Below are 21,251 nucleotides of genomic sequence, written 5' to 3' on the forward strand. Positions count from 1 at the left end.
ATCCTGGAAGTCGAGTTTCACCGCGTAGCGGACCCGAAGCGCGGGATCCGGGACGTTGAGAACCCGGTACTCGAAGTTTGCGGAGCGCGACTCTCAACCGTCCGCTCTACTGCGCGGTTGTTACCAGACTGAGGAACTCGGCTAGCCGATTTTAGATTGGTGACGTCACTTTCCGAACATCCGAAAATTCAAACTTTGGTTTCGAACTGTAATACTAGGTATGATGATGTATGATGTGTGATGTACGATGTATGATGTACGATGTATGATGTATGATGATATGATATGATGTATAATGATTCTAGTGTTCACATTTCATACAAGAAGTACACACTTTATCTGTCCTGCCGATTCCAGACTCAAGCGGCCAGGCCCTTCGATGGTCAGCCGTTGACTGAAGATATATCCTTCACCTAACGTGTCAGCCGATAACGCTGCCGTTCTGCGACAGTTGGATGATGAAAAATTTTGCTGGTATCTTTCAAATGTGTGTTAAAATACACTCGAAGTGTTAAGAAGCTTCGTTCTTTCTCTTCCTATCACCTTTTTAGGTCTTTAAATCACTACGCAGCGTTAAATACCATCTCATATACGAAGCATCCATTTCATCTCGTTCAAAATTAGCGCATCCGTGATGTATTACAGTTACTCTGAATTTTTTTCCATCCGAATACTTTTCGAAAAACAATTTTGCTTCTCTACCCAACGTAGATACTTCACTCTCGACTAGCTAGAACAGCGTTTTGGTTATATGCCTACGAAAATTTAAGATCGAGAGAGCAAATGAAAAGTTGTTGAAATAATTATGAATACTAATGTTATGGAATACATCGAGCACGCGTCGAATAGAATCCCATTTCGAAGTGAATAATTCTTCTCTTTTCATATAATAGCTAATCTAGTAATATAGGTAAATAGGATGGATCCGAATAGGATCCGAGTATCAGGAGCGCAGAAAAACTAAGGAGCTCTCCTAAACACAGGGACACATTGATTGACTGCATGTGATATCGACGCTGTGTGACTGAAGGCATGCCTGCTTGCTTGAGAGGGCACGAGATCTCAAATTTTCCCGCCACTTCTTATTAGAACTAAGCAAAGTCGAGGAATTTTAGCGGAAAGGACTCCTGGTATCAGGAGCACAGGAGAACCGAGGAGCTCTATCAAAGGCACGCCTTACGCCTGATAGCCGTGTGGCTCATATGTAAGTTTGGTTGCCTATAATTAGGCGCTATCACTTGGAAAAAGCAACTCGGAGAAATCGCAGCGAAAAATTACTCCTGGTATCAGGAGAACATCTGAGCCGAGGAGCTCTATCAAAGGCACGCCTTATTCCTGAAAGCCCGTGTCGCATAAGTATAAGCGTGGTTGCCTATGATTAGGCGCTACTACTTAGCTAAGCAACTCGGAGAAATTGCAGCGAAAAATTACTCCTGGTATCAGGAGAACATCTGAGCCGAGGAGCTTGATCAAAGGCACGCCTTATTCCTGAAAGCCCGTGTCGCATAAGTATAAGCGTGGTTGCCTATGATTAGGCGCTACCACTTAGCTCAGCAACTCGGAGAAATTGCAGCGAAAAATTACTCCTGGTATCAGGAGAACATCTGAGCCGAGGAGCTCTATCGAAGGCACGCCTTACGCCTGATAGCCGTGTGGCGTACATGTAAGTTTGGTTGCCTATAATTAGGCGTTCCCACTTGGCTAAGCAAAGCGGAGAGGTTGCAGCGAAAAATTACTCCTAGTATCAGGAGAACATCTGAGCGGAGGAGGTTGACCGAAAACAGACAAAGTGTCAGGAAAACAGCAAAAGACAGTCATTTACAATTTATTTGAGACAACATTTATTTCATAATACGATTGCAACAATAAATCAGGAGTGATAAATTATTTCATTCTACAATCATACTCTTATATACAACGGTAATACTCAATAAATCCAAAATAATCATCATCTTATTATACAAATGTACTTGTATGTATAAAGACAAGCTTAATTTAGTATCTTAGGTTTGTAGTCTTAATTATTTATTTATCGGAACGATCATGACACAAGTGTAAAAAATGTTCATTGTAAGCACTATACAAGGTCTAATCACTTGCTATCACAGACGCATTTCACTATTTCATTCGTAATGCTAATGACAACAGTAAATCAGGAGTGATAAATTATTTCATTTTACAATCATACTCTTATATACAACGGTAATACTCAATCAATCCAAAAAAATAATCATCTTATTATTATTATATTATATATTATATTATACAAATGTACTTGTATGTATAAAGACAAGCTTAATTCAGTATCTTAGGTTTGTAGTCTCAATTATTTATTTATCGAAACGATCATGACACCAGTGTAAAAAATGTTCATTGTAAGCACTATACAAGGTCTAATCACTTGCTATCACAGACGCATTTCCATGTTTCATTCGTAATTCTAATAACAAAAATTAATCAGGAGTGATAAATTTCGAAGTGATCGAATCGCTGAAACCCTCAACTCGATGGAAAAATTGCCAATTCCAAATGATTCTTGGCTTTCAACAAAATAAGAGAATGAAGAACAACTCACCTTTTATACCTTTTACATGATACATGTAAACAGACAACATTCGCATATACATTACATACGCACCACATACATTTAATATATGAAATCATTGCATCAAATCTCGGCAGCGTCGTAAACAGTCGCGTTATTACGGAACGTCTGAGAATAATCAATTCGTAATCAAGAAAACGGGAGTAGAATTTAAGTAAGGAATCGAGGCAGAGAGGAGGAAATATTTTCTATTGCAGCTCTGCTCTTCTCTGATCCGTTCCTCGCCGGACTTAGCGAAAAGCGATGCCGAGACGTCGCAGCAAATACTTGAAGCAAAGTCCAACGATCCCTGTAATATAACGAGAAGAATATAAGATGATTATTATGAAGAATTCGATAGACACGATAAAGAATTTCATTAATACAGCGAGTAAATATTTTATAATATCAAATAAATTCAACTCCTACTTACGTCTTGTTTGTTCGAATAAACTTTCGCTTCATCGGTTTCGCCTGATTCGCGGAGCCAGCAGTAAAATCGGAAAACTGCACTCTGCAGAGAAATATTTCGGGTGGGTAGCTCGTCTCTTTTTCAACCCCCGAAACCAGTCCTCGTCCCCACCTTTGCTCGTCTGTATTTCCGGTCCGTTTCAGAATAGTTCGACTTCTGGCTAACATCCAAACCCTTTTCCTCCAGGTTGGTCGGTTCGCTGCTTCGTTCCTGAGTTTGGTTTGGAATGAGATGGAATAGAATGGAATAGACGCAAAATCCAACGTTACAATGTCCTCTCCATTCTACGCAGACACATGTCCAACAAAATTAGTAGTACGTATGGGCAGCCAAACAATTTTTCTCATTTCCGGAAACACGTGCGTTTAATACGTCTAAAACAAAGATTTATCTCTTTGTTTCATGCCTGTATTGCAACTTATTGTGCCCGCGACAGGAAACGGAGTAACGAAATGCATTGGAAATAATATTGAAATTTTGTGAATTTTCCGATCTACACAATGGTCAAGTCATTTTTCATCTATCGATAGCAGTTTTTGAGAAAAACGCGAAAACCCTCAAATTAGGGTAAAAAATTACTCGAGGTGCAAGTTCCTAAGTGTCGAAAATCCCTACACCCAAAAATTCAGCCACATCCCGAATATTTTCAATTCATGCCTATTTTGACTGGACTAATAGCTTACACGTATGCGCAAGTACGGTACTCGGGGTTTGGGGAGCGATATGATTTGTCGTTGACTCGTAAATCAGGATTAGACGACGAAATTTCGTACCCACATACCGAGGAACAAACGTACCGGCCTAGCAACCAGCCTGGTTCACCACTACTGGTAATCTAAGTTGGGGTCCAAGTCCGCGTCTGTGGTTGACTACTGAGAAATTGCACCCCCTCGGTCCCTCGGTTCTCACCGAGAGTACCCAAGTACCTTCGTCTCAACCCGGGAGAAGCACCCTCTCGCCCCTCGTCGGCCGATTAGAAACCTCAACTTCCAACCAGCCGTAATAAGCCGCCCCTTATTTCTATTACTTCCCCTAAAGCCAGGAAGGAAGGAAAGAAGGACAGTTCCCGGGTGTTTCAAACGTTTCCAGGTGCTCGAACATTTTTGCTCGGCCAATTTGCAATGATTTATCGTTAAGATGACCGAGTGCATTTGCCTCCTTAATTTTTTATTAAAGTTATATAAGCCGTTGGGAAGGCGGGGGTTGTTTTCGCTGATTACAACACGTTACTCATTAACGCTGTTAATTCGTTTCACTCTACCTCTAAACGTGGCTGTTATAATTATTTTTATTATTCCTATTATTGTTATTATTATTCATGTTCACATTATTGTTATAACTGTTACTTTCCTGTAAGCTGTTGTGATAAACGAATATAAATGAGTGCACGGTAATATACATTTACCTACAGTGTATGAAACATTCACCTGTAATGTATAGTATAAATAAAGGTGACAGTTTTCGAGCTTACGAGCTTCCGCCTTTCTCTCTGCAGATTAATACGCTCCGCGCATATACGATTAAGTCGGACGTTGATTTAAAAAGTAAATTAGCTTCATTAATAAGCCAGTTTTAACCCAATTATGAAGTATAAGTTGTGAACGTGACACAACAACAGCAATAATGATCCGGCTTTACTTACTAACACAAATCCGAAAAAATAAATATGAAGTTTTTATCTTATCGAATGAACGACATTTTTTCGTGCGTATAAAATTCGCGGACGGTAAAAAATGGAAAAAAAAAAACATACCAAAAATAATTACAACGATGTAGTACAGTATTAACGAAGATGCGAAGATAAACTCACTTTGTTTATCTTTTCGGAATTCGTGTTCGCTGCGATGCGAAATATTGCGTATGGAGAAAGTAAAATAGGGAATAAATAAAAATCAAAAATAGAAGATTAACCGAGGAATATGGGCGGGTGGGGATGAAAATACAAATGTTGGAAAGAGGGATTCGCGTGCGGACTGATATCGTCACGGGACGTTAGCACGGGAATTTCGCGAGTCGGGAGCGGCGGGGGTGGAGGGTGGATTCGGTGCGAAATCCGGGAGGCGTGCGACGGGGTTTAAAAATATGATTTTAATACCGGTGCTCCGGGGTCGCCGTATATCACGCTTTTGTCCTCCCTATACCTAGACCCTATTGTCTCTGGCTATGCAGGACGGTGTGATGTATGTACATGTATACACACGTGTCTCTCCCGATATACACACACATTTGTGTGTAATTCTCTGGCGCAGACCGAGAGCCGTTTGCCCCTTTTCGCGAACCGCGGCCAAAAACGTTCGTTGGTTGTACGTATAGTACGTACAATAGTGTAATGATAAATTAGGCGAAAGTGTACGTCGTGATAATTGAAAATTACATACGTATATCATATCGTGCAGGTAGTATTAATAACGCCCGAATTATATTCGATCTTTTTCAACCCTTTGGAGAATAAAAATAAGGGGGGATGAAGTTTGACGGAAAGGGGGGGGGGGGGGGGGGGGGGAGCTGGGCGTATATCATTTGGGAAATAATTGTGAATGTTAGAAATTTTCGTTCAATTTATCAACGTATTCTTCACCAATCCACAATATTCTTCGCCAAATTTGTAAAAAAAAGTACAGGGTTAAGCGAAGCACAAAAATGGTTGTCGGGTTTTGGACTTTTGACAAGTTCACCGTTTCGTAAATTTTTGATTTTATAATGTATCGTTTTACATTATTTTCGTTGATGATAAACTGCGACCTTTCTATTCTCTGATATTTGCAAAATTCCAAGCACATTTGCAATTTGAAGAGAAGAACAAAATTAAAATATACAAAAAAGTTGTGGAATAGTTAAAACTACGCTCAAAGATGAGACGAAATTTCTGACATTGCTTACAAAACTCAACGAATCGAGTGAATTTCCATTTCATACGTAAGAATTAACGATTAAATGAGTAAAAGCGGGTGTTGAACGTTTACTGAAAATTTGCAACGACTCGTAGAATTTTCGCTTTTTCTCTCTCTTTTCCTGGCAATGTAGGTACTATACGTATTAATTCTAACGACAAATTATTATCGCATGATATATAGTCAGGTATGTTTGTATATCATTTTATGCAAAGATATTTTATTAGACTTCATGAACAGGTGACACGGGCTCGAATTATTGGATATTATTATTGTGATCGTTATCATCGTTATTGCCATTGACATTATCATTATCATTATTATCGAAACGGTTATGCGATTCATAATTTTGTTATCGATGGCGTTCGATATTATATCTATATAAAATACGATTCCCCAATTCGAGCCTGCAGTATTATACATATCTACAGGCAATAAATTGGAGGGCTCTCTGCGGGTGCAGGTTAAATAAAGAGAAATTCAGAAAAGGGGGAGTAAAAGCGAGAGAGAAAATAATTCGTACGATTTACCGCTTGTCGTTTATCTATATATATATATTTATATATAGATTAAAAATACTGAAGCATATTTTACCCAACCCGTAATAAAGGATACAACACCGATACAATTTTCAGATTTCTAATCGAATTTTTGTTTATCAAGAAAATTAAGCCAAGTGGCAATTATTTTTCTTCTGTCGCTGGTGAAAATTTTACTTGCGAATTCATTTTTTATCGATCTCGCGAATTTACGCACAAATTGTGGGAATTGATAATATTAATATTGTTATACGCATGGTTTGACAGGCGGGTAAACGTTTAGCAGAAAATTCAATTATCTGATTTGTTATTGTATTTAAGGCACATGTACTCAGGGAGATTGAAGAGAGTGCAACCACTCGGTTCTGAACTTCAATTGAGGTGGTCCACCGCCCCCTCCTCCTCCTCCTCCCCCTCATCTTCTGCAACCTGAAACGTCGTCCAAGAGCCTCGATTCGACTCGCTTTCCGCAAACCAGTTTCCTTAGGAAATCCTCGAGGCATCCGTTTTGCGGACGTTCCATTGCCGGAAGCAGAAGCGACCGCTTCGCGGAATTAAAGGACCCGAGAGAGAGAGAGAGAGAGAGAGAGAGAGAGAGAGAGAGAGAGAGAGAGAGAGAGGGAAGCGGATTTGACGATTGATTAATGGCAATTACGTCGTTAATATCAATTGGAACTGGATGTAGGGAGAGTTGAGAATTTAAATGAAGAGGGTAGAACAGTTCATTAGCGGAAGTAGCGCCGAACGAATACTGTAATTTTGCAAATTTGTGCGAATTAGAATTGAGTCGAAGACTGATTTTGGAATTTTATTAAGAACTAAGGCGTGCGATTATCAACGACTTCAATTATCGGGTAGGGGGTAAAAAACTAGAATTACTGATTCGCACAAGGACAAGAATAACAAATTTTCATAAACGTGAAAATTTCATTCGTATAGAATTAAAAAATGTGGATAATTCAATAACGCAAAATTGAAAACGTAGTAAGTCGAAATAGAGAAAAGCGAAGCAAAATCGAGAATCTGTATACGATTCTATAATGCCTTTTCAATCTTTTACTTCTCCATACTTCGATCATCAACATTTTTAACTTCTACATATGAAATTTTAAATTACCGGGAGGCATCGATTCCGTTGATTTTTCTATACTCTTTCACGCCCATCCCAATCATAGAAATTTCTGCTATTTTTCGAATTCGATTCGCATTCATATCCCGACGAAGGAAACAAGGAGATGCGAGAAAGCGGCTTTTCCGCGATTTAGAATATTCGTAATCCACCGTGAGCAAAGAACTGTAAGGTGAGAATAATAAGTTTAGTTGTAAAATATGGAGAAAGATGCAGCGATATCCGCGGTCTGCGTCCATTATACACGTAAATACACGATCTGCATAATGCATGCATCACGTATAACACAGACACACGGCCTGCACGCGTTTTCCGAAGCAACGACGCGGAAGCGGAGGAAAGAGGGACGCGTTTAACCGATGATCAAAGGGAGCGAAGCGCCGGTCCGTACAGCCGACACCTAACAACCCCGTATTTCACCACCAATACCTACGTGTCGCATATGCAACGTGCGTTTTACAACCCACCGTTACATACGGCAGCTTTAGTTGAACAAACATTTCGGTCGACACTGTGCTTTGTGTATAAATAAGGCGCGGAAACGCCTTTAAGTACAGCTTTAGTTGTAGATAAAATTTCCAATTTTTCTCAAATAATTATCCAACAATCGTGGGATGAAAATAATTTCTGTTATTAACACAATGCTGATCGGTATAGACTATGTGAATGACTTGTTTTTTTTTAACGACTCCTATTTCGTAAATCGTCAATATTCCTGGGTAAAAGTGTTGTAATTGTCGATAAGAAGAAGAAGAAAAAATGTAAGAAAGAAAAACCTCCATCCCTCAAAGTTTACCGCGACCCTTAAGATTTCGGGGTGAAGCAATTTCACGGATCGTAATATATGAAAATAAAAATCGTGATAAAAGTTGTAGTAATAGTGAAAACGATGATAATCAGGTCCATTGCAAAGGCCGTATATATATATATACGTATGAGGCTTTCGAGGTGAAATTGTGAGTTGCTATAAAGAGCTGTAAGAATGACCGTTTATTCGCTATGATTTCCAATCTACAGACCTGATCTTACCCCGGAGCGCTGAAGAGGGTGAAGAAAATTGGGGAAAGGAAAACGAAAAGGAAAAAACCTGTGTAAGGGAATTAAGGAAGCGAATGGATCTTGCCAGGGGAGAGGATTTATTCCCGTCATTTTATTATTATTATTATTATTATTATACCCGCTCTAGGGTACACGTGAAGTAGAAATAAGAATTGGTTTTTTTTTTTCTTAATAATGGATTTCATGATTGCTGCGGAAAAATTCAAAAACGTTGTTTGATGCAAAAAAAAAAAAAAAAACAAATCAAACTACATTAAAATAATTCATACAGAGCGCCTAGTGCATAATTGTTTGTATTGAAAAATAGGGGCGTAAGGCAGAGAAATTCAAATCATCTATACGTGATACGAGTTAAAGACATTTGTCAAGTTGCTTATGTACAAAACTCACCTGCCTTTACACCGATGGCTAGGGGATGAAATCGTGACGTATGGAAAGAGGACCCCTCATGATAAGGGAGCTGGGTTAACTGGCTACTTTCAGAGTGGTCAAACGGCGATTATTCGCGTTATTCGGTCCCCTACCAAAAAAGAAAATATTTGGTTTCGTTGACGTCAGATAAAGTTAGCAAGGTAGAAAAATACTTGGTCTGCTGAAACCAAAATTTTTCTGACGATCGTTTTACGAAACATCGTTCAAATATTGTTCTTTCATACGCCTCAAGTTTGAATCAAGTAATTCTTGTATCATACTTGAATAAAAATTTGTGAAAATTTGCTTTTTTGCAACCTTCGAAACCCATGTAACCCCTTTAACAGCCCCCGCAACCTTGAAACGAGAATTCGGGGAATTGACGCGTGTGTGCAAAGCTCGCGAGTTACCGATGCATATACCGTATGTGTGTGTGTGTGTGTGTGTGTGTGTACATATGTACGTACGTGCATGTGCCTTGTACATACGTGTACACACGGCCAGGCTTTCGCGAATTGGGGGTTCAGGAGTCGCTAGGGAAGGGATGGCGAAATGCGTTGGGCCGTGAACTCGCCGATAACACTGAGTTATGGCCGAAGCCTCGCCCCGATTCTCCGCTTCTTCGCATGCATGTATAACACGCGTGTGTACATCGTGCGTATATTTTTGCAAGACACGCAAGGAGGGAGAAAAGGAAAAATCGGATAATCGCAACGTGATGAAAAAAAAAAAGAAAGAAAGTAGTAACAAGCGGCGTTAGATTGGCCATGAGGCAGCCCTCGAACTTCGAAAAGAATGATACCCAGCAAGAATTTATCCAATGAAAGCTGCTGATGACGAAAGTGACGATGGTATAAATATTATCCTTTTTCCTGTTGTTTTTACAACCAGTTGTTGCAAAGGAAACCACCCGAGTTATAACATAATAAAAATAATAGGGAGAAAGGGATGTGGGCGCGTTATAGGCGCTGTTATATACCCCAATATACGCTAACCGCGAATCGAGTATAATGTAGAGATGTTTATAAGGGGCAGGTATGAGGGTTTAAGGGGGGAAAATGGCCGTATACGCTTATACTTATACGTCCGGAAATTCGGCCTTTAAGAAACCGTTTCGACGGGCGATATTCTTATTTTCACTTTGCCCCATGGAGCTGTTTCGAAATTCGTACCAAGTAAACCCAGGAGTACCCATAAGTCGGAAATTCTCGGCGAACTTTCCCCCTCGCCTGTTCGGCTTCGACGTCAATGTATTTCAAGTCTTATCAATAAAAAAAAACCCGGGGAATGAGCTGTTTTTACAAGCACGAACCCGCAACGTCGTGCCTAAGAATTTGCAAATTCGCATTTTATAATTTTACGAATATGAATACGGATCTTGGAAATTTTGCGAACTAGCAGGGTGAATAAAATTCTAGCAAATTTTTAACAAATCAACGAGTTTTCCGTACAGTGCATCTCAGCGTTTTCTTAAAAATTGCAAATACAGGCAAAAACCGATTGTGAGTAAGAATAATCAAGTCCGTCGATTAATCAAATTTCAAAAATAATCGGTTACTTTCGTTCATTCTTAGGAGTGGACTATTCAATGGTTGTTGAGTTTCCCCGCGTTCCCCGTAAAAATACCACCTTAGGATCTAACAATCAGCCGATATACCGAACATCCGGCAAAATCAACACACGTACAAGTCGATTTTCCGGGCTCTGCTGATGAAAGCGAGAAAAAGAAAAAGAGAGCCTCGCCTCGACGGGCGAAAACCTCGGCGTCAGCATCCGCGAAACTAGGGGATGGGGTGTCGATAACCCCGTGTTGCAGGGTATCAATTCGCGTCGCCGGGCAGGGCGGGAATTTCGATCAGGGTTTCGGGCAGCAGCCGCACGCTTTACGCTTTACACCTGTAACCCCGGTCGCTTCATCCCCGAACGGAGTGCATTGACACCCCTGGCCGACTGATGAATCGACTATCCGATTAAGTTCGCGCTCGATTTCACCCGCGAATCCAGCACCGGCCGGTGATCAATCGGTGATTAAGATGGTGCAGGTCGTGTTCCTGATCCTCGACATGCTCCACGAAGGCGTTGAGATCAAATCGTCGATCGGAAGTTTTTATTTTTATATAAATTACGATATGACGGGAATGATAATTAATAGCGATAACGAGGCGGGAATAAAAATAGGGTAAACACTCTTTCTTCAACTCCCGGTATTTCCAATCTCATTTTTCCCCCCTATCTGTGTTTTTTTTTTTTTTCCTCGCCCCCCCCTCTTTTTCCCCATCGCGAACTCGTGTCCTCGCATTTTACCCACGGTATTATTTTCCTTCGTTTGTTATACCTCTTTGTATACCTAACGGTTATAAATTATTGGGTGATAGGGGTACATGAATTTCATTCGAAACGGGACCGAGGTGAGTTACGAAAGTTTAACATCCCTTAATTTCCAACTTTCCGAATCGCTGTATCTTTTATCCCGTCGCCGTAAATATTTTCAACAGGGTATTTCATACCCCGCCAATCTTCTCATTTTTCATTCCTGATATTCGCGAATCTACGATCTGCAAATTATTATTATTTTTATTTTTTTTTCTCCTTAAAGGGGGTGGTGTACAGATTGGACGGTCTAAAATCATACCTATCTTTAGGTGTTTTTTTTTTTTTTTTAAAGAAAACTAAAACGCTCGAAGCTATTTGAGTTTGACGGCTTTATTGTTTATAGTTTCAAGAACAATTTGGAATTTTTTCATTTGAAATTAATAAAAAAACAAAAAAAAAAAAAATGGTGGAATTAGCAATTATTTAACCCCTTTGAAAACCCTACATTTTCTACATTTCTTTACCGCGATAGGACGTGATATAAGAGCGTAAAAAAGAATAATAATAATAATTACAGTAATAATAATAAAACCCAGTAAAAATGGTTAATAAATCGCGAGAAGGTTGATAACGCTTTCCAAGTCTGAGATAAGTAAGCAAGCAAGTGAGTGAGTATAAGATAGAGATACCTAGGGTATAAACCGTCGATGAGGATGGGATATGAAGAAGGAGAAGGAGAGAAGAAGTAGAAGGTGAATCGATATCGAATATAGTCGTACAGTTATGCCACCCGCATAGTTCTATAGCTACATGATAATAGTTTACGGGGATCGGAGCCTTATATTGGAAAGCCCGCGGGGTGAATTCGCGTATTCCGTAGACGTTTAAGATTGTCCGGAGGGTTGGCTTTTCTCCGCGGTGTGTTCGCCTTGCCGCGGTGATAAAATTTCCCATATATTAATGACCATAAAAAGTCTCTCGGTATATTGTAGAATAAAGGGGGAAAAAAAAAGAAAGAAAAGAAAGATCGGTTACACTGTGAATTATTCGTTACACATAGATAAACACCTTATACGTTGGCTGTGTAAATATATGCACGTTGTAATACGTGTGTTTGCGAATGTTTCCCTGAAAGGAAGAATAAAACGAAATAACGAGAAGAGCCAGGATAATTTATAACCGAGGGGATGGGGGAAAGGAAAAACAGAAGAACGGCAGGGGGGGGGGGGGGGGGGTGATAAAATCCCAGTTTTGTAAGGCGAAACAAAAGGAAATTATACATACCGCAAAAAAGGGTTTCAACGTTTTTACACCCACGAGACATTCTCGCTTGTATACCCAGCTTTTGATTATGCGGTTGCAGCGATGATGGGGCAATAATAATCTCATACGATACAAAACAGAAGCTTTGGGAATAATAAAAAGTGAAGAAAGGAGATTTTTTCTTTACCCTCGACATAAAAAATTGGTCCTTGCATGAAAAACATCCATTACAAATGGATAAGTGGAAAAAGTAGAAAGAAGCGTATTATATAATGTTATAAGATTTTGCGCGGATAAAACATCTGGCAACTTCGCGGGGGGGGTAAAAATATGGATCCTCGTTAGTCGGGGAACCGCGCGTTGAATAAAATCAATGAGGAGGATGTAAGGCGCGATGACAGAGACGTCGATGAAGGGGACGAAGGGGATGAAGGGAGAGGCAGGAAGCATTGAAGCCGGAAAGGGCTTCTCTGTCTTATCGTAGAATAAATGGATTATAAGTATCCCGGGTCGTCAAGGAGGCTGAGGTACGTACATAATCATCTTTGCATATTCTCATTCCTCAATATTGTCATCATCATCATCATCATCATCATCATCATCATCATCATCATCATCATCATCATCATCATCATCATCATCATCATCATCATTATCATCACCGTTCTCCCCATTCTGTCAAAATATATCCCACTAAATATGATAATGCCGCACCGCGGTGGGAAAAAAAACACACACACACACACACACACGCACACGCGCAAAGAGACGAAAATCAGGGTACTTTTTTCATCCCTCGTCCTATTGTCCCTTCCTATTCCTTTTATTATCCCTTCTTCTTGCCACGGATGTTCTTCGATGCGGAAGTTCAAAGTCGTTCATCGATCCCCTCGGACTTTAGCCTGAAAAATCGTGAACGATGTAACAATTGTCATAGTAATAAGAGAACCAAAAAACTAAAGTAAAAATACGCTGAAGTCTTGACAAAACTTCTTTGCAGTAGTCACAGGGTGTTGTAAAAATAGATGAGTGAAAACGGGGGATGGAAATGAATGCGTTACATAACACTTGGAAAACAAAGAATATGAAAAACATCGGGACGTTGAGATAACGACAGTTTCAAAAAAAAAAAAAAAGTAAATAAATAAGGTATGGCAACGCTAAAGTTATGTAAAAATGGCGTAATAAAACATGAAAGAAAGAAAATAAATTCACCTCACGTTCGGTACGACCGCGAGGCTAGTATTAAGTGTGAGGTGATAAATAATTCCCTACCTGTGCGTAACATATGCATAAATGTACGGTTTGGTCGCGGCCTCCCTCCCTTTCATTCCGCGCGTATACGCGGTATTAAAAAATAAAAATAAATAATAATGATAATAATAATAGTAGTAGTACTCGAAGTAAAATAAAAATCTATGCAGCCAGGATAATAATACACGGGGGATGCTGACGCGGTTCCTGAAACTTCATACCGTGGTTAAGGTTTCGGATATAATGTAAAATGCATTGAAAGAAAAATTTTCATTCGCCAAAGGTTTGTCATGTGTATTTCGATTTTAGATTTATGATATATTTCGCGCGTACAAAGTGAATTACAAATTCTTCTTTCAGCCGTGCGAAAATCAGAAATGCGAGAAATATCGAATTTCCTTTGAAGAAAGTGAAGAAAAAATTGAATTAAAGACGTTGATTCACTTATCGGTTTCAACAAGATGCCGATCAATATTTCTTACGACGAGTTCGAATGAAAGATATTTTCACGAAGGCTTTGTATATATTCGTTTCAAAAATGCAAAAAAAAATTGCAAAACAAATCGTTGAGCAGTTCGAACGAGGGAGGATAAAACAAGGGAATAAAGTGAGAAAAAATGTAAGCACGAGCAAAAAAAAAAAATAGCCAAGTCGGATAATCTCTTCGCGTAATGAGTGTCACTTATTACCTCGGTAAGACCGGGCATTGAGGCATTTTTGACGGCGTTTACAACGGCGCAAGAGGTGCGGAAGGGTGAAAAGAAAAAAACGGGATCGCGAATGTAATTGGCGGGAAAGAAGTTGCAATTAATTCGAGTAAGAGAACGAGATCCCCCCCCCCCCCCCCCAGCTTCTGACAATGAGTTAAAACACTCGACTCTCTTTACCCTTTTTCCTTTCCCCCTTTTCTTTCATCCATTCCCTCAGTTTTCCCCTCCCAGCTCTTGATGTAAAGGACAAAGAAAAGGGCTTCAGAATGCATCCGAAATTTCTGCTTTCTACGCCGGCTGCACCGTCAAAGACGAATGGAACGAAAGTAACGGTAAGAATTAGCCGGGATTAATTTTCAACTCTGCGAATTTGAGAGACCTCAGTCGTTACACTTTGCTCGGAATTCGAAAGAGTTTTTCAAAGTTACAGTTAGAAACAAATAGATCTGGAAAATCCGTGTTTCGAAGCAAGTGTATGATAACTTGGTGAAAAGTATTGGTTCTGAGCGAAAATCACTTATTCCGACATCAACGAATCTTTACGGTTTCGTGATCAAACGTGAGAATGTAAAAAAAAAAATGGAGATTTGTCACAAACATCGCTCACTAGATATGAATCCGAGAGATGAAATATAATGGATCGAGAGTGATTTGTAATTCGAATGCATGTAATTTAATATATATTGGTGGAGAGAATTAAAAGTTTAAAAATACGATTACATTTTGGTCCGCGGTAACAGAAGGCCGATGACAAACAGGAGGGAGAAGCGAAGAGCCAGAGCCGAATTTATTACTTATACATTTATGGAGATTGAAATTAATATTACATTCGAGATGGATATCGAAGGATCGAGGAGGATCGAATCGGTTTACCCATCTGCGTGGGAATTGATTAAATTACTTGCATGTGTATGTACGAATATATGGGGCATTCCACGCCAACTCGACCAAATCGAATCTGAACACAGTTTGAAAGATTTTCTCAAGCCTGCACGAAGCAACAAAAGCCTCAAAACTCGCGCGACTTATTTTTATCTCGTTATTTTAAGAATATAAATTTATCCATTTCAAAGGAAACTGCAATGAAAAAACAACAATCCATTTTTGCGGAAGATAAATTGATTTCTTTCCGAAAAATTTGAATAACTTTAAAGCAGTGTAAAACAAAAAAAACACATGTTGCGAGATCTTTGCCAAAATGAACTCTTCGTCAACGATTTTCCGTTATGGCACGAGATCGCTTTTATCGATACAGAATTTTTGGAGATTGTTCACAAAAACTTTTACGCCTATCAGTTAATTTTGCACAGAACGTCCCGTTTAATTCTATGTTAGGGAAATCGATATCTCGATACCGAGGATGTATGCAAATTTTCAATCGCACAATTGTTTAGGCGACGAAATTACAGGCGACTCAAATGATCGTGAATTAAATTAATTTTAAGCCGGAATATCGCTGTTTAATTTACGACACTCGATACGAATAAACGAATAAACTCACCAATTCCTTGCACCTGATTTCCGGTTTCGCTATGTACCTGACCAGCAAACCCCGTCTAGTTTTGAAAAATATAGACAAGAGCGTGAATGAATTTGACGTAGAATGGCAGTTCCATAAATATTATACACAAAAAATTGTTACCTTGAAAGATCCGGATTTTCGGCTTCCTGACCGGTCCTGTAGAACCACCTGTACAATTTTTCGATATTGGTATTGTGGCCGCCTCTTTTTACCGGAACTCGAACTTGCGGATGGGGAAAATTCTTCGAGCGATAATTTTCCCAAGACGCCTTCGACTCGCCTGAATCCAACGATTCGTCGAAACGGTGATACCGAGGAAGATGACGATGGGGATGATCGCTGTCGAAATTTTTTGCGTAACTGTACGGGTCGTTGTAAGACGATTTCGGATTGACCGAGTCTTCGTTTTCGCCCTCCTCTTCGATCGCCGCCTCGTTGTCGTTTACGTTGTAAATTCTCGAAACGTAATTCGTTGGTCCCGAAAATTCTTTGCGACCATTTTTTGAACCCGGTATTTTCACCAGGCCCACTTCGGTAGATCTGGTCATGCCGTTGTAGGGCGATAACTCGATGTCGCCGATTTTCAGTATCACCTGCACCTTCTTCGCATCCCGAACCTTGTCGAGAAGAGAATAAAAAATTAACCATCATTTTTACAGGTCAAATTTAAATCCATCGTTATTTCCCAACTCAAATTCAACGAATTTCTATTCACTTATTCCATGAGGGACTTACCGGAATTCCACGATCAGTCGAAGAGGGATGAAAAATCGTCGTCGTCGTCGTCGTAGTTTGGGAGTGAATTGAAGGTTCGGCCTCTTCGTCGCCGGAATTTCCTGCGATTTTGTCACCGTCTTCCGGTTTCGTGACCGACGGAATATCCGGGTCATTTTCCTCACTCGTGGCGCTGTAAGGAATATCGCGGATTCCTGCGACGTGGCGACTCGAAACGGTCGTCGATTCCAACGATTCGTGAAACCTGTCAGAGATCATTCGATAACCGTCTGGATTGCCGTTGATTTTCTCCGAGAATTGTGATACCGTTGAAAACTCGATCGACGTGCCGGGAAATTGTGACGAATGCGAGATTTTTTCCGTTTCGAAATCATTCTTTGCAAAGCTAGTTTTAATTCCAGATTCATTTTCAACCGTGATTCCAATTTCAACATTATTCTCTGTGGTTGAATTCTCTGTTTCAATATCGTTTCTTAAAGTTGTAATTTTTGTTTCAACATTTACATCGCTTTCATTATTGATGGTAAATTTTGCATCGGAATTATTCTTCGCAGCTATCGGTGTTTGAATGTTACTTTTTTCAGTTGTGATTATCGTTGAAAAATTATTTCCTGTAGTCACAATTTCCGTTTCGGTATTATTGTAATTGATTTTAATCCCGATTCCGGAATTATTCTCAGCCCTAATTCCAGGTTCCGAGCTACTCATCGTCCCATAAATACTCGATTCGTTATCAATCTCAGTAGTGTTTTCAGGCTCGGAAATTTTCTTCGTTGCGTTTTCAAACTCGGAATTAATCCGAGTCCTATTTTCAAACCCAGAATTATTCTTCGCTGCATGAAATTTCGTTTCAGTATCATTCTCGATTGTAATTCCTGCTTCAAAGATACTCTTCCACGTGGTTTCGGATTGAGAATTAATCCGAGTAGTAATTCCAACTCCGATATTATTCATCGTACCGTAAACTCCGCTTTCAATGTTACTCATAGCTGTACTTCCAATTTCTCTGTTATTATTCTCAGCCGTAGTTATTTCCGTCACGAAATTATTCTGCGCGGTAATATTCGTCCGAGTGGATCCTGGTGGCAAAAAAAAAGATAGATGAAACTTTGTAAAACTGTATTAAAAAGTGACAATTATTACCATCGTCAACTACATAACGAACCTTCAAAAAGAGTATCCAAATTTTTCAATGTCGTGTTAAAAAGTTGTTGATCGTTTCCTTCCTCCCCGGTGGTCAATATCGATCGGAAGTCACCAGTGGCACCAAAAACCCGCTTTATTTCAGCGGTGACGGAATTAGATTCGGTATATTTTCGATCAATCTCTGATTTCGAGTCATCTTCCCCCGAATCCAAAAGAGTTTTTGACACAGTGTTCGTTTCTTCCGTTGGATGTTCGACGACGGTTATTATCCGCATTGATTCGGTACTTGTCGCGGTCGTCTTCGGCTTGAGATACAAATTCGTTTTTCCTACGTCAAGTTTCGAGGCCGCAACGCCGGTCGTTTCCAAAAGATCGTCAAGCGATTCTGCGTAGTCGTTTTCTTCGTCGTCGTCGTCGTTTATCTCGCTGTGTATGAGAGTGGAGCGATAAAGCCGGTGAGGGAGTCCGTCAGACGTCGAGGAGGTTGACGAGGTGTGAAAGACCCTCTTATCTCCATCTTTTTCCACCCTGTCCTCGAGACTTGAATTTTCTCCGCCACTTCGATCTTCCATCTGCGGCAGAAAAAACCTGTGTTAAAATTGGGCAAAAAAAAATTTTACACACTGATTTTCAACACAATGTTCGGTAATGAAAAGTAAAATCTGTTTATTTGAGTTTGATTTTTCCACTACTAGAATCCGAAATACGCGAGGCATGGCAATATGGCGCCGCGATTGGCAATCAGCTGATCTTATCGTGTGAATTGCGCGAACACGGAGCAATGAAAAACTTCGCGCAAGCACACAGGCTTCAATTTTATTACATCGAACGGATAGAGAGTGAAATACGGGCTAAAAAACAAGTTTTATAATTAAATGCGGCTCAGTTTGCGCGGTACATTATCTGCCACAAGATGGCGTCTCTCCGCGCTTCAGATCCTGGTATAAAATTTACTTTCAGCATGTTTTACTTCTACATTTTACCTCTCTTTCCCGCACACCTACACATATTTATTTCCGTACTATCACACCCGATCCCCGCACACCTACGGCTATAAACGGATACATAAACTCCAAATAGCCGCGAGAAACGGTAAATAATAAAGAGATCGAGGCAGAGGCGGGAAATAGAAGAATAAAAGAGACGGAAGAAGGAAAAAAAGCGCGGCAGTTATCGTAACAAGAAACGGGATTTACCGCGTCCGCCTACAAAATCCTCGCCTCTTTCGCATTCTTCGCCACCGTCTTTGTTTTTCGCGCAGGGCGTTGCCGATCACCGGCACCTTGTCCATATCTTATTATCTCAAGATATTTCCTCCCCCTGTCCCATTTTCGATTCTCTCTCTCTCCCTCCTTTGCCACCTCTTCGCTTTCGGAATTTATCGAAATCCCAAACCCTCCGCGATAGTTTATTTATTTTTTCTTCCGTTTTTTTTTCTTTTCTCTTTTAACCTAGGTCCGCGAAAAATCAAACAATGGACTACGAATGTGTTTAAATTTTTAATCTTAAATGTAAAATTCGTTAGGGATAAACTCACGTGACTGTTTTCCATAATTTTATTACCACTTCGCAGACGTTTGTAAGCGGTGACCAAGAACTTGTAAACCGTTTGAAAGTTGGATTTCAAAAAATCGTCTTGAGGGCGCTGAAGGAGATCGTGAAGAATTTTCAGTCTCATCCAGTCTGCCTGATCGTCGCCAAATGGCGATAATTCCGAATTGTTATATTCCACCCTCGCGAAATCGTCGCTGGTCAAAGCCGCGGCGTTTATAACCGGAAATCCGGTACCCGATTGCGGATCATTATTTTTTTCCGTAGGGTATTTCTCGAATTTCGCTATTTCACCCAGCGGTAGACACTCTCCCGTGATATTAAACTCTGCTGAAACGATTACGAGCGAAATTTGATACACCTCGCAGCCAACTTTGTTAACTGGTATAAATTATGAGCAGGTATGCGATAATCGGTTAAGCAAATTTTGAATAACGTAGAATGAAATAATTGAAAGACAAAAAGAAAAAAAAAATAGTACTTCTGCAAACCTGGAAAATACTCAAAGGTAGAATAATGCTAAAATATGTACGAATTTAGCAAAAAAAGAAAAAAAGAAAAGGAGAATTGAGGTATTAAAAAAAAGTGTTTGGCACAAAATAAGCTTGTTTTGCAATTGACTTACTGGTTAAATTCACAGAGTTAAGGTCTGCTATGGGAGCAGCCTCAATATTCATTGACCCGAAAAATATTGTTACGGTAATTAAACTTTGCAATAAAGCAAATTGTCGGATAAAAATTTCCCACCACGGCATATCGAACGATGTATTCGTTAAAAATAAAAATAAACTGATATAATATTAGTCTGCGGATATTCCAAAGATAATTATTCTTATGTTAATCAGTTATCGCACACACGCTAAAAAACCTTTGTTCCAAATTTAAGGATATCGTATAACAAGCAGCGTCTATACTTTCGAAGGAACACAATTCTTTACTCAAAAAAAAAAAAAAAAAAATTAAAATAAATATAATATTTTTCACCGGTGTAGATTATTCGGCTATTGAGTTAAAAATTTTAAGTATCCGACAAAACAAACAACAAGAAATTTCAACGCGTTGTGTCTCTGCTCTGTGCGAGCTCAGAGTCGTTGAAAAATTATGAAACTTGTTTAAAATTCTACTTCTGCAGGGAGAAGCCGGCTATACAAAGAGATGAACGCGCGTAAAGCTTCTGAACAATATAATACCACCTGCAGCAGAGTCGAGTGATAGAAATTTGCATCGCGAAGCAAAATTGTACACGCATGCATACATTAAAAAAATAATCTCTTGCTATTATACATATAAGGATATATCATACGGAATACCGTGCGATTTTATGTATATCTTTTTCTCTGCATTTTGTACGATTATTCACCTTCGAGAATATTATTTTTACTTCTTATTCAAGTTTGTCGATAAATTTTTTCACACAGAGTACATAGAAGAAAATATGCCAGAAAAAAAGATTTTACACGCACCTAATCTAATATTACGTTATACATACGTATATAAATACCTATACATACATTATACTGTAAAAGGTATACTTACATTTTTATATTACATATTTAATTCTACACTGTATACGTATGTACAATATCAAACAAAAATACATCGCGCAACGTGTGCCTAATTAATTAATTTTCATCATTTATTATAACTATACACATGTATACAATGTATATTT

The 21,251-nt window shown here is 39.4% G+C and overlaps 1 protein-coding gene across 2 annotated transcripts; it reads right to left on the reverse strand.

Moving 5' to 3' along the window:
* Positions 1-1,865: 1,865 nt before the first annotated feature.
* Positions 1,866-20,460, reverse strand: LOC124186003. 2 transcript variants are annotated; one of them, XR_006871528.1, is made up of 9 exons: positions 20,205-20,460; positions 19,566-19,909; positions 18,048-18,600; positions 16,883-17,961; positions 16,268-16,764; positions 16,127-16,181; positions 13,446-13,563; positions 3,018-3,340; positions 1,866-2,894 (listed from the first exon to the last, which is right to left on the reverse strand). XR_006871528.1 is itself a non-coding variant. In XM_046577304.1 (7 exons), the coding sequence occupies exons 1-7, from the start codon at positions 20,332-20,334 to the stop codon at positions 13,540-13,542; spliced, it is 2,682 nt and encodes an 893-aa protein (XP_046433260.1). In that variant the 5' UTR covers positions 20,335-20,460; the 3' UTR covers positions 12,474-13,539. The 2 variants fall into 2 exon arrangements, 1 of the variants encoding a protein (XP_046433260.1); XM_046577304.1 differs by lacking the exons at positions 1,866-2,894; positions 3,018-3,340 and having other exon boundaries at positions 12,474-13,563.
* Between the last annotated feature and the right edge of the window lie 791 nt (positions 20,461-21,251).

The sequence above is a fragment of the Neodiprion fabricii genome, chromosome 7, assembly GCF_021155785.1.
Source record: "Neodiprion fabricii isolate iyNeoFabr1 chromosome 7, iyNeoFabr1.1, whole genome shotgun sequence".
NCBI classification, from domain to species: Eukaryota; Metazoa; Arthropoda; class Insecta; order Hymenoptera; family Diprionidae; genus Neodiprion; species Neodiprion fabricii.

Coding starts and splice junctions, on each gene's coding strand:
- LOC124186003 (XM_046577304.1), bottom strand. CDS start 20,334: ATGCCGTGGTGGGAAATTTTTATCCGACAATTTGCTTTATTGCAAAGT. Junction 17,962..18,047: donor TTTGGATACTCTTTTTGAAG/GTTCGTTATGTA, acceptor TTTTGCCACCAG/GATCCACTCGGACGAATATT. Junction 13,564..16,126: donor AAATCAGGTGCAAGGAATTG/GTGAGTTTATTC, acceptor ACGATTTTTCAG/GCTAAAGTCCGAGGGGATCG.